This window comes from Metopolophium dirhodum, chromosome 1 (assembly GCF_019925205.1).
Source record: "Metopolophium dirhodum isolate CAU chromosome 1, ASM1992520v1, whole genome shotgun sequence".
Classification (NCBI taxonomy): Eukaryota; Metazoa; Arthropoda; class Insecta; order Hemiptera; family Aphididae; genus Metopolophium; species Metopolophium dirhodum.
The window spans coordinates 30,048,338-30,061,491 of NC_083560.1; the positions used below are offsets into that span (position 1 = coordinate 30,048,338).

At 28.3% G+C, this 13,154-nt stretch overlaps 3 protein-coding genes across 3 annotated transcripts; 1 reads left to right on the top strand and 2 right to left on the bottom strand.

Moving 5' to 3' along the window:
- Positions 1–484: 484 nt before the first annotated feature.
- Positions 485–1,094, bottom strand: LOC132933749 (52 kDa repressor of the inhibitor of the protein kinase-like). Its single transcript, XM_061000030.1, has 2 exons — positions 663–1,094; positions 485–601 (listed from the first exon to the last, which is right to left on the bottom strand). The coding sequence occupies exons 1-2, from the start codon at positions 1,041–1,043 to the stop codon at positions 485–487; spliced, it is 498 nt and encodes a 165-aa protein (XP_060856013.1). The 5' UTR covers positions 1,044–1,094.
- Positions 1,095–1,512: 418 nt separating this feature from the next.
- On the bottom strand, positions 1,513–2,358 carry LOC132935922 (zinc finger MYM-type protein 1-like). Its single transcript, XM_061002574.1, has one exon. It carries the CDS (start codon positions 2,356–2,358, stop codon positions 1,513–1,515), a length of 846 nt encoding a protein of 281 aa, XP_060858557.1.
- Positions 2,359–7,370: 5,012 nt separating this feature from the next.
- Positions 7,371–12,027, top strand: LOC132935931 (protein max-like; the record flags this gene model as incomplete). Its single annotated transcript, XM_061002584.1, has 2 exons — positions 7,371–7,466; positions 11,578–12,027. A coding segment is annotated over exon 2 (408 nt), but the record flags the coding sequence as incomplete, so codon positions are not given.
- Positions 12,028–13,154: the final 1,127 nt, after the last annotated feature.

Sequence of the window (13,154 nt, forward strand, 5' to 3'; positions counted from 1 at the left end):
AATTGTGATGCGATTGCATCAATTTATTAAATTAAATTTATGATTGTATTGATATTGACCCCGGAGTCGCCCATCACATGACATTGATTTTTGTATTTTGTACCTAACAGTAAATAATCGGAAATATTTTCAACAATTTATTGATGCTGTCATCGGCGGTTCGAATGAAGATCTGGAGTTATTAATCGACTACTTATTATTATTATTATTGTTTATTAAACGCCGAAACGGCAGTTTTACATAATATTATTACAAATAGTATGGTTATCAGTGTTCAGTGTTATAATTATCAACAACTATTTTATAATATACAATGCACAGTTTTTCAGTGGCGGATTTTCAAAATTTTTCTGGGGGGGGGGGGGTCCTAAAAAATAATATGCATTTCAAATGTGTTATTTTTATTTTTATAAAAACAAATGTGTTATATTATATTGTGCTTATGTATATAATATACATACTATATTGTCTATATTCATAAAATTTACAAAATAAAATCTAATCTTCTTTTGGTTTTGCCTAGTTCTGCCAAGACTGCGTCAACTGTTAAGCATTGCTCATCCCTATGAATCGACATCATTGCCAAGCCGTTTAGTCTAGCCTGAAATCAAAATATTTTTTTATTGATGTATTTTGCATAATATTTGACTATTTATTCTTACCTCGTTCATAGAATTCCGTAGATATGTTTTGATTCTTTTCAAATTTGAAAAGGAGCGCTCATTTGATGCAGTAGAAACTGGTATAGTAGCAAGGATCTGAAGGAGTTTGAAGACACTTGGGTACATTTCTTTATTGCAAAATGTCATTGCTTGGAGTGCATTTTCTGGCTTTTTTCCCATGTTTTTTAATCTTCTTTGCCATAATTTATATTCAGTTGATAATAACGAATGATTTGTGAACTCCAGATCATCTTTGTAATCATCGGCTAATTGAATAAATTTATCTTCATTTTCTTCTGTATCAAACAGTGACTGAAAATTGTTAAGCTTAATCTTATGATTGACAAACCTTTGTTCAAGTTCAGTTATATAAGAATCCATGTACGGATTAAATATGGATACACGGTAATACTCTTCGGTAGATTTTGCTTGAATATTCATTCTATGTACTTGTCTTCCTATAACTCTCGGCATTGTTATTTCCACTTGAAATTGAGCAGCTAAATCATGTGCAGCTGTATATATTTTTTTAAATGAGTTTTCAGCATTATTTCTAAAACATTTCATTTCTTCTAAAGTTTCATCAGCTAATCTAGTTGCTAATTTTAAATCAATGTCAACTTTTTGCAACTGTTTAGATAGGGGTAAACCAAATCCAAAACCTTTTGATAATATTAATAATGAAATAATGAATTCTCCATCTAAGATTGATTTTTGTAAGCGTTGTGCTTTTCCACTTGTATCATGATCGTTCCATTCTGATATTTCACTAAAAGACTCTACAATAAATTCAAAAAGTTCTAAAAAATCATGCACCGCGTGATAACGTTCAATCCATCTCGTTGCACAACTACGTTTTAGTGTTTTTTTTTGTTGTGTCATTAGAGGAATCTAAAATTTTGTATGATAAAACATTTTTTCGTTTGGGATGTATGAAAAAATCTCGAATTTCGCCAATCAAGCTTAAACAATTCATGATTGGTCGCACACCACATGATTTAGTGACAACAAGGTTTAAAATATGTGCAGAGCAATGAACATACATCGCAGAAGGATATATTTGTCTTATGTGAGATTGAACGCCATTATAGATTCCCGACATAGACGCAGCACCGTCATAACCTTGTCCACGAAGAAATTTAAGCTCTACACCGAATTGCTTAAGAGTTTCTAATATTAAATTTGCTAAACCTTTACCTGTTGTATCATGTGCTGGTACAAATTGTAAAAACTCTTCACAAAGCACAAGTTTATTTAAATCAACAAATCTGACACAGAGAGACATTTGTTCCACGCCCGATATATCAGCTGTTTCGTCAGCGAGTATTGAGAAACATTTTGTAAAATTTACACGTGCTACAATATTTTTGAGTAAAACTGAATTACAGGCTTCAATAATAGAATTTTGACTTGTTTTACTCGTATATTTAATTGTACCATCACTTTCTAAACACATTTTCAAATTTAAATCTCCTTGAGCTCTATAACGAAGAATTTCTCTAAAGTTTCCTTCATTATTTTTTAAGTCATTGTCATCAGATTTAGTGATAACTAAACGACCATCATCACGATGCCCTCGTAGAGAAATGTTCTGACGCCCACATAAAATAATAGCTTCAATTATTGGTTTAATTTTGTTTCTATTTTCTGTAATCTGTTTAACTCTCTCGGTATCTAATTGTTGTTCAATAGACATTTTTGGATTTTTTAAAACGTTTGAAAAATTAGTAGCATCAAGAAAACAGTGATATTATATAGTGATATTCTAGAGATGAGTGTTTGGTAAATATTTCAACCGCGTGTTTCCAGTTATTAAATTTTTTTACTACAAGACTACCTAACAATTAAGAATTGTGTCCACCATGAGATTTCGAAAACGCTACACAAAATTTACAAAATGCACCGTCTTGTATTCCTGAATACGACAACCAAGGAAATCGCAGTAACCATGCATATTGAAATTTAAGATTTCTTACTTTTTGGTCTTTTCCAGAAGTAATTGATGTTATCGGAAATTTATAATTTATTTCTGGTGTCCAAACTTTATTTAATATGTCATAAATTTCATTTTGTGAAAGTATTTTGTTGCAGAATAAACTGATATCATAATTATTATGAGTTAAGGACGAAAACGGAGTTGCTAAATCATAAATAGATTTTTTTTGTACTAATATCAGTAACATTAGGTGAAAGTGGTCTTTTAGTTGATACATTTTCTCTTAAGGTACAAGTTTGATTAACATTTGAAGTTTGAATAGGTTTTAAAAAAAAATTTTTAATGGATGTTTGGTTTTTAGACGACATTTTATTGAAAAATAAGTTTGTACTCACTTATGATTTTCTGTAAATCGACTATTGCGTTATTACAGTGTGTCAGTGTTAGTGTCAATTGGCGACGGTCAACTAATCTATACATTTTAATAGTAGGTATAAAATTACAGAAATAGTGTGATAATAATATTGTTCTCTATAGTGGAAAAATACGCAGATAAACTCACTTTCGCTATACAAAAGAATATCGGGAATTAACGTTACGACGGACGATTTTATCAAAACTATTAAAATACGATTGTAAAATATTTTATTATATTATTATTATTTCAGTAGATTCTTGATAACCAACCTACTTATATTTGAAATATATATATATATTATTATGTTATACGGTATACCTACTGCAGGGTCAGACTCTGTGTATGTATTATTTAATTATAAATGTATTATATCAGTGTCTGGGGGGGGGGTCCATACCCCATGGACCCCCCCCCCGTAAATCCGCCACTGCAGTTTTTGTATTAATTTGTTTAAATATTTAATTCTCCCGTGCTAAGTGGATTAACAGTATCTCCATCGAACCAAAATGTTGTGAAATAAACTGAATAGGTTTAGACACAAAACTCCATATACTTACTAATTAAGAATTGATTTTATAAATTTTTAAATATTTTCGTTTATTCCTTGTCCGTTAAAATGGACTTACGTCTTATTTGTTAAGCACTATACCTACCTACCAGAAGCAAAATTACAGTAAATCCATTTCAAGGGAGATATTGTATATTTTTTTAAGGACGTTTTCTTTTAATAGGGGGATAAGTAGGTACTTTTCATATTCTGAGTGGAGGATGAATGTATAAATTTACAATAATGTGTGTTTTTTTTTTAAATTTTTTTATTTGTAACTGTGTACAAGATACGTAAATGAAATAATATTTCAATTTTCCACTTCAGTATCTTTTTCGATAGGAAAATGAATCTAGTTGGTGTATTGAAGATGTCGAAATTAGAAATTCCTAATAATTTTCAAAATCGCCGGGAAAAACAAAAAAAAATTAAATAAAAACGAGAATTTTTACGCAATTCGTTTTCAAGCAAATCGATTTTGGTTATTGGTGTAAATATAAAATAGACTATAGATACATGCAATTTTCACTGAATATTAAGGTATAATAGAATTTTCTATTCAACATAAAATTTAAAAAATATATTCAGCTGTTTACGGACATTTTAAGTTTCCAATTTTTTTTAGTTTTTTTTTGTATAAATGTAATTACAATTATATATTTATATTCATTTAGTCAAAAGGTTTGTAAATTTAATACAAGGATTGTAATTCATTGTTACAATGGCAGTTTTTTATGAGCATTTAAAGTTCAACTTTTGACAAAATACGTAAAAATCACAAAAATCACAAGGTTGAGCATAAATAGGGTATAAATGTATACATTACTTTATTCACAATAATATCTTCAAATATACTTAGCAATATCATATGCTGACTGACTGTCTTCGCTCAGAATCGCTTTTCTTATACAATATTATTATATAATTGAATTCAAATTTAACACAATCAATTACAGTGACCCACTTAAAACCTACTGCACAGTAAAGCCACACCCACTTGCCCATTTTTTTTTTAAATTATATTACGACCGGTCGTAAACTTCGCGACACCAAGTGAAACCACACCCTTGGCTGTGATTTCACTAGATAATATATACATATATAGAAAAATTTTTTTGTTGGATAGGACTATCATCGGGGAAGGCTATAGGCTATATAACATCACGCTACGACCAATTAATAGAAGTGCTTAAACAGGTATTTTGAGATTTACAATGGAAATATTTGTTTATAAATGGTTGCTTTTGGTTATAGGAGAAATAATTAATAGAAACAGTATTTATTTATTATTGGTTGCTATTATTTGTTGGGTACAAAGCGTGAAAATTTAGTAGAAGGCGCCTCATTAATTTATTGTTATATGTTTATTGCTTCAAAGGCAGATGAAAAAAATTAAAAATCCATAGTTACAGTTTTTATTTATAAACATTTAATTCAAATTTTGACAAAATTTGTCAAATTTAAAATGTAATAATTATTTTGTAGTTAAAAATGTATAAAATGTTCTTTTATAGATAAAGATTGAATATTTAAAACATGGCTCTTCGTAAATAGGTCATTTATAAATTATTACTTTATTCACAATAATATCATCAAATATACTTGTTAATATCATAGGCTGACTGACCGTTTTCGCTCAGAATCTTTTTTCTTATAGAATGATATTATATCATTGAATTCAAATTTAACACCATTACAGTGACCTTACCCACCTTTTTTTATATTGTTATTATTAATTATTATAGCCGGTTGAATTAATATTATAATATTATTATTATTTTTTATTCGTTGCCCTGGCGATAGACAAAGCATTAGAAATCAAAAACTCATTTTTAGCTGGTTTTTGTAATTTGTCGGTAATTTGTCGGTAGTTTTTCCTGTGGCATTAAATGACTAATGAGAAAATTGAAAAATTACTTCTCTAAAGTACTGTCTTGATCCAATTTGCTAAAAGATAAGGTACTTTATGTTGAAATAGAATCACTCCTTCTGGTAACAATTTTGTATAAGGGATAAAAAAAATAAACACTAATGTAAAACCACAGCTCAAAATTTAAAATATTTTCATAGTAAAATACAAACATTTGGTTAATGATTTATTTTAATACGTGTATTATTCAAGTTATTATTTATATAGGTAGTTGAATTGATTTTTTTATAAAATCTATTAATGTATTGCAAGACAATTAATATTTAATTTTTTATTTTTTATGACAAAAATTCGAAGACATATTTTTTCTACTGAATTATTTTTAACATTATTTTGATTTTTTACCTATATATCAAATAGTCTTTGGTTTTTCAATATTTAATAATGTATGATAATTAAACGATTTAAACTGGAGAAACTATTCAATTTGATAATTTATGCAAGTGTGCTAGGAGAACACAACGTCGATACAAGCAGTACGCACTTGTCTACCTTTTTAAAAATGAAGTTGACTTTTTAGTCTTATTATCGTTTGTAGGAGCTAACACTATCTTTTGCAGGAGTTAACACTATGCCTATGTAGAATATTACTTACATGGCTACATGTGTAGGAGTTTACTATTCCCCTAATACATTAGCGTATTTAAGAACGTTATGTTCCTATAACATACAATTTTGTGTATTATTCGTGTGTACAAACCTGCACCGTCAATGTTTTGTGCTGGAAAAAATTTATTTTATAGGGTCGACAATAATGTTGTTTTTATTAAAGCTCGTGTGGCTCAGTCATTATAGAATCGAATATCGATGATAATATGAATAGTATTATATATATATTTTTAGTAGCTTTGTTATTTTAGTACAAAATAGTGGCGACCAACCTTTTTTTACCGAGGGCTTTCAAAAAAAATTCTCGACAGGCCAAGAATTTTTAACATTTTCTTTTCTTTTAATTATTATATTTTATTTTAGGCACATATTAATACTTAGTACACTGATAAGTTCAATTATTTATTAGATATAAAATGTATATTTCAAATATAAAATATAAACATATCTTTATTTTTTTTTTAATGTGAGTGTTTGTTTTTGTTCACATAGAATATCAATATTAGGTGAGAATTAGGTCACCACTAGTATAAAATATTTCGAATGGTTAGAATGTTTTCAGTTTAATGTATGTCCGATAATCATCATACACATATTTTAAAACTGTATGTAGCACCACGGCGTAATCCTATTTTAATGAATTATATTATAAAATTTTTAACACAAAAAACATATCGCCCCGGATCAAAAAGTGGCAATTTATTGAAATACGCCTATCTACAGTGTTTATAAGGGTTTGTAATATGTACATAACCGGAGAGAAACGGAAAACGATATAAATATCGGTATTTATTGCGTATACCTACTATAGTGCAGTATGCCTACGTGACTTTGTGGTAAACAATCAACGCGAAGATTATGTAAAAAAAGGAATTTAAAACGAACGTTTTAGGGTCGAATAATATTGCTTAATATATTATGAACATATGGGTACCACACCCATCGTTATACATGACGTGACATATTTCTACGAATTGTTAGAGAGTGACCCATCGCGTCCAAGGGCCAATAACAGACCCGTGCGGTATGTTTTAACGAGCATTACAGTATCACAATACGAGTACTACTATTATATACATATAAAAACTACGGACAATGGAATTATTTGGTGGTAGGCTCACTTTGCGGTGTCCGTTCTGAGCCAGTGGTTGTACAGTCTATAGAGTTAAACAGGTGGTGGGGTGAGTGTACTCGGGAAGCGACGATCTCTGCGTCTGCATTCCATGGGGCTTAAATACGCACGCAGTGCATTCACAGCTGTCGTTTCGGTTCGATCAGAGTGCATTAACACCGCGTTTTATACAAATATTATTTTTTCCCCCGCTAAACATTCAGTGACTGCCTATACAACCAAATTATTATCGGTGAGTATTTTCTCATTAATCATCTCACTTAGTTCCATTATATTATTTCACTGTCAATATATCTATTAGTCTAGTGTGCTTACATTGTTGTGTATAATAATAATATTCAGATATTATATCCTACATAACAAAGGGTCTCGCGAGTTCTTGTGTACAACCCATATATATAATATATTATATACTTTCTGAGTGAGACAGACAGAACATTCGATAAGAACTATGCATAATGCATTGTATATTATCTATAGTATTATTTTCAGATAAAATATTTTTCTCCGCTTATATTTTCGTAGGAATACTATATTTTTCTGATAAAATACGGTTCGGATGAAATATTTTCTACTTTAGTATTTTCGATGACAATATTTTTCGAATAAAATATGCTTCTGGCATTATATTTTTCATATCAAATATAGTTCTGACAAAATACCTTTCTCAATTTATATTTTCCGGCCAAAATACTGTTCAGACAAAATATTTTCGGTCATTTTACATGCTCCCACAAATACTATAGTACCTACTGACGACTATCTGTCGTCCTGGACAAATGTTTTATATTATAACATTTTAAATGGTCGATTAAAGACAATAATATAACAGGCACGGATCCAGATCAAAGATCACATATGGGGGGGGGGGGGGGGGCAAAATTTTTTTTACAACAAGAATACAATTACAAATTGTAATTACAATATACTTACACTTTATTCTAAATTTAAATTTTTTCCCAATAGTAGTATAATTTTAATGTAAAAAATCAACGATAAAGTATTAAATAACAAAATTTTAACGTTTTTTCATATTGTCGATTTTTCTAAAACTGTCAATTATTAAGATTACTTGGATAATGATGTACCTGATAATGATCCATCGTTTTTGTTGCACATCAATTACGTTAAATATTACGAATAATATATTATTATTATTTTAGTGCATTCTATATATTTTAGAATAATTGGAATATTTTCGGTTCTAATTATTTCAAATAAGTACCTATAAACTGCTGATATAATACCTATAGCATAACGATATGTCACCGCTTTCCTTTTATTCAAATATGTTTTATAATATCATTTTATCTTAATTCATCCCTCCTCCTAAAAGCGGGAATATATTATTTATGGTCGAGTAACCTGCTGGTACGAGTTTTGTATGTAATTTCAAAATGTCATATTATCTTGTATTATTGGATTTTTATTTTTAAATCGTATTAAATTAGTATAATATATTTTATTTCAAAAATTAATTGTATTATAAAATATATTACTTACAAAACAATGTTCATCAGTACAATTTAATTTTTAAATAATATAGGTAACTAAACTATATAAAATTATATTTAATTTAGGTAAAATACAAATACATTTACATAATGATTTATATTTCGATATTTCAGTCACAATTTATTTTTAAATTAAAATGACAAAACCATATTTTAATATTGGATAGTTAAACACCACATTTTTAAGAGGTTAGATCATATAGGATGTAGTAATAGCGTATTATTTTTTTGCTGATATAACTGACGAATCTCCGAATTAGGTGATCGATACAACTCCTCGCATAATAAATTATTCATAGATTACTATCACAAAATTATTGTAAATCTCACTATCTTAGTTCGTGGTTAATACGTATATTATTTATATGTATTAAAATATTTGTATTTCATATATTATTATAAAAATGTAATGTAAAAACTATATTATATATTTTATAATTACACAACCATTAGGTCCGTAAAAACATTGTCTGCGGTTCGGATTCGGACCGTGGTCCGCCAGTTGGTGACCCCTGGTCTTTAGTACCTATATATGATTTAAGTCAGTGATTCTTATCATTGGATATCGCGTTTTATCATTAATATTGTATTTGGTATTAAACAAAGTTTAAGATGACGTCACGCATCGTAAGTACACTAACATGTTGTCTTCGTTTTACTAATGCAGAACATGTATACCACAATATTTACATCCTGCAGTTCAAATTTTGTGTTGTTAGCTTCAATATTAGAGTGAATTGACCTCTTATCAAATTTATAAATTAAGAACATTATCTGTGTACTATCGTTGGGTTTTTATGATATTTTAGGTTCTGAGCGAAGGGATAAATGTATTGATTTTACAATGATGTGTATTTTTTTTTATTTTTTTTTTGTCTGTCATCACCTTTTAGGACAGTAAAAGTACTTGGATTTTCTTCAACAGTAACATTTCTGATAGGAAAGTGAACCTAGTTGTTACTTTGGGGAGTCAAAAGTAAAAAATCCCGTTTTCGAGAAAATCGATTTTGGTTTTTAGTGCAACTCTAAAACAAATGACCGTAGGTAGGTACATGAAATTTTTACTGAATGTTTATATTTACATTTTCTATACACCATACAATTCTAAAAATTATTTGACTCTTTTTGAGCTGTTTAATTGTCAGTTTTCAATTTTTTTAGTTTTTTTTTCTATAAATATCAATAAAATTTTATTTGTTGGGTAAAAAGTGTGAAAATTTAATAGAAGGCTCCTAGGTTATTGCCTCAAAGGCAGATGAAAAAAATTAAAAATCCATACTTACAGTTCTTATTTATAAGCATTTAAAGTTCAAATCTTGACAAAATACGAAAAAGTCACAAAAATTAGCAAATTAGTTTGAGTTGAAAATTCATAAAAAATTTTCTTTTTACATCTAAGATTTGTGAGGGTCCCCCATTTTGGTTTTAATATTACTATTGAGCGGGTAGATATAAATAAGTATCAGTTTTATGATAATTGTTCATATTACCTGATGATCACACGTGAATATTCTGAATGTGTACGAGAGATAAATACGAGAGCGCGATAAGATACGATTAACGTGTTGCTCGGTCGAAGGTGCACTTGTAACTGATACTAATGTTTAATTGTATTCATAGTTATGAATTATCATATTTATCAACTGATAAACCACTTATAATAAAAATGTTGGCTGTTTTTGTAACTAATATTTCATTGGGTATGGTCGAATTGCACTTATTTTAGTCGAACTGCACTTGGGGTCCAAAAAGGTATTCCAAAAAAAATATCATGCATTTGAAGGGATTAAACGTTTATAAAACTCTTTTTTCCCTTCCTAATTACAGGCTTAGGACTGACATTGGTTTTTATCATTGGCGTAGTTAAAAATTATTGTTTTATACATACCATTATCCATTATGTTTTATAATTATTATTGCTTTTTTTTTTTACTAATTTTGATAATTTTTGTACAAATAATATATACATTACTTTTTTATTCTTATTTTAAATCGTCAAATATTATTATAATAATAAATGTGAACGCTCCATATAGAATCCGTAAACATTAATACCGATCCCAGAATCCAGATCTAATACTATAACATTTAACATAAGACACTCGTTATTTCAGAACCCTCCTAACCCGAATTCAATGTCTCCGTCTTACAAATGTAAAACATAGCAAAAACTGTTTTGCGTGGATAAGAACCACTCAGGCTGTAGTCCAATCCAAGCAACCAAATTTTCACACTATAAAGAGAAGAACATATTTTAATGTGCAACGTTGTTTAAATTGTTTCGATAGGTGTCAGAACTCAAAAATGAGTTATTCAAGTTTGAAAAATACTGAATTTTCAAAAATAAGAACTTTTTTCATATTCGTTGTCTTGAAAAAATTAAAATACAATTTCACAGTCAATGTTCTCCTTTTTCTATAGTGTTTGGTTGCTTAATATGTAATTCGTTCTGAGTAGATCTTACCAGCGAAAACAATTTTTACTATGTTCTACATTTGTAAGACGGAGACAACACATGCGTCTATTTATAAAATTTTTAGTCATCACATATCATTCTTGTGTATTCTAGGTACCTACTGCTAGTCCGTGCCTTGTCTCATTTTACGATTTATTCGTATGTGATTGGATAGAAAATTTACATAAGTTGTATTAAAACTGAGTAACCATCAATATTTTTGATTTTTATGCAAATGCATTGCAGGGTAGATATGACCGAATCATATTAATATTATCTATTCAATTTGAAAATTGAATATTGGTTTTTTACATGATGATATATTATAATAATTTGTTAAAATTTTTTCATTAATTATGATTTGTTTTATTTAGTTTTTCACCAAAAAAGTACATTGAATACATATACTCAAGACGATGAGTGATGATGGCCGTGCAGACAATGGGGCAGAGAAGAATTCAATAAGGATGCGCGAACACCATAATTTTGCGGAACGCAAAAGACGTGATATGATCAAAGACAGCTTTACAGATCTTAAAGATACTGTTCCAACACTACGAGATGAAACACCTGTTAGCCGTGCCAAGATATTAAGAAAAGCAGCTGAATACATACAACATATGAAAAAAAGAAATGAAAGCCACCAACAAGACATTGATAATCTCAATCGGCAGAATGATATGTTGGAATATCAGATCAACCAGTCAAAGAGAGTTAAAAATGTTAGCAAATATACTGTGCAGCATAGTAATTTAGCTGTATTCGTATCAGAATCAGACAATACTGATAAATCAGAAGAAGATCTTCAAAAAACTAAAACAGAACTAAAGAAAAAAAAAATTTATGATTAGATTTAAATGTCTACAAAAATTAAGTGGCACATATTATATGTCTAATTTTGTGGGTACATTTAATTCATTATGTACAAGATAGGTAACTGTAATATTTAGAAGTATTAGTAATATTATTATTTGGTATAAAATTTTTAACTGACATTTTAAGGAAAATCAAGATTTTGTTTATTATACCTATATTATTATTTTGTATGAAACAGTTTTGAAATATTTATAAATTATAGTGAACAAAATAAAAAAAATAATTATTTATAAATGTATGGAATTACTTTTTAAAAAAATTTCAAAATAAAATATGTAAATCCATAAAGTAGGCATGTACTAACATGCACTGTACCTGATGTACCTACCTAATTTCTTAATTTGATTATATATTTATCTTAATTCCACAAGTGTTGGATTAAATAAAATAATAAATCTGAAATTGAATGTGTATAAACATAAAATGAACTGCTTAAATTAAAACAGCCTTTGACAGGACTGAACAAATTTTGTATGGGGTTTCACAGTTAGGTACCTATTGTATAGTATAACATAAAAACAAAAAAATATAGATGGATATATTCATTTTAACCCAGGTGGTGTCATAGGTCATACAGATAGTAAGTACCTACCTACATAATAATTTAAAATAATTAACAAACAATATTTAGTAGGTAGGTAACCGTAAATACTAAATAATAGGTAGGTACAGATATTTTTAGTATATTAAAAATTATCAAGAATGTAAGTTTTAAAATGTATTTGGCTATGAATTATGACTTTATAAGGTTATATAATATAGTTATATTTACCTAGTATTCTTAAATTGTTACCTATTTATGAATATGTATAAAGAAACTCCTATATATTGTTGTATACGCACTTTTCAGTTTAGGTGGTTTATTAAGATTTATTTATTTATTTTCAATAATCTCACTATTTTCTGTTTGATTATTAAAATTTAATTCCTCATAAATATTATTAGAAGTATCATTAAACCTAACGTTTTTTAATATATTTTCATAAGTTTCAGAATTTTCCTTTTAACAATTTTGGTAAGTTATATTTTAATTTTCTAAAATATTTTCGGTTTTATTCACAAATGAGCTTGTACT

Coding starts and splice junctions, on each gene's coding strand:
- LOC132933749 (XM_061000030.1), bottom strand. CDS start 1,043: ATGGATTCTTATATAACTGAACTTGAACAAAGGTTTGTCAATCATAAG. Junction 602..662: donor TACGGAATTCTATGAACGAG/GTAAGAATAAAT, acceptor TTTTGATTTCAG/GCTAGACTAAACGGCTTGGC.
- LOC132935922 (XM_061002574.1), bottom strand. CDS start 2,358: ATGTCTATTGAACAACAATTAGATACCGAGAGAGTTAAACAGATTACA.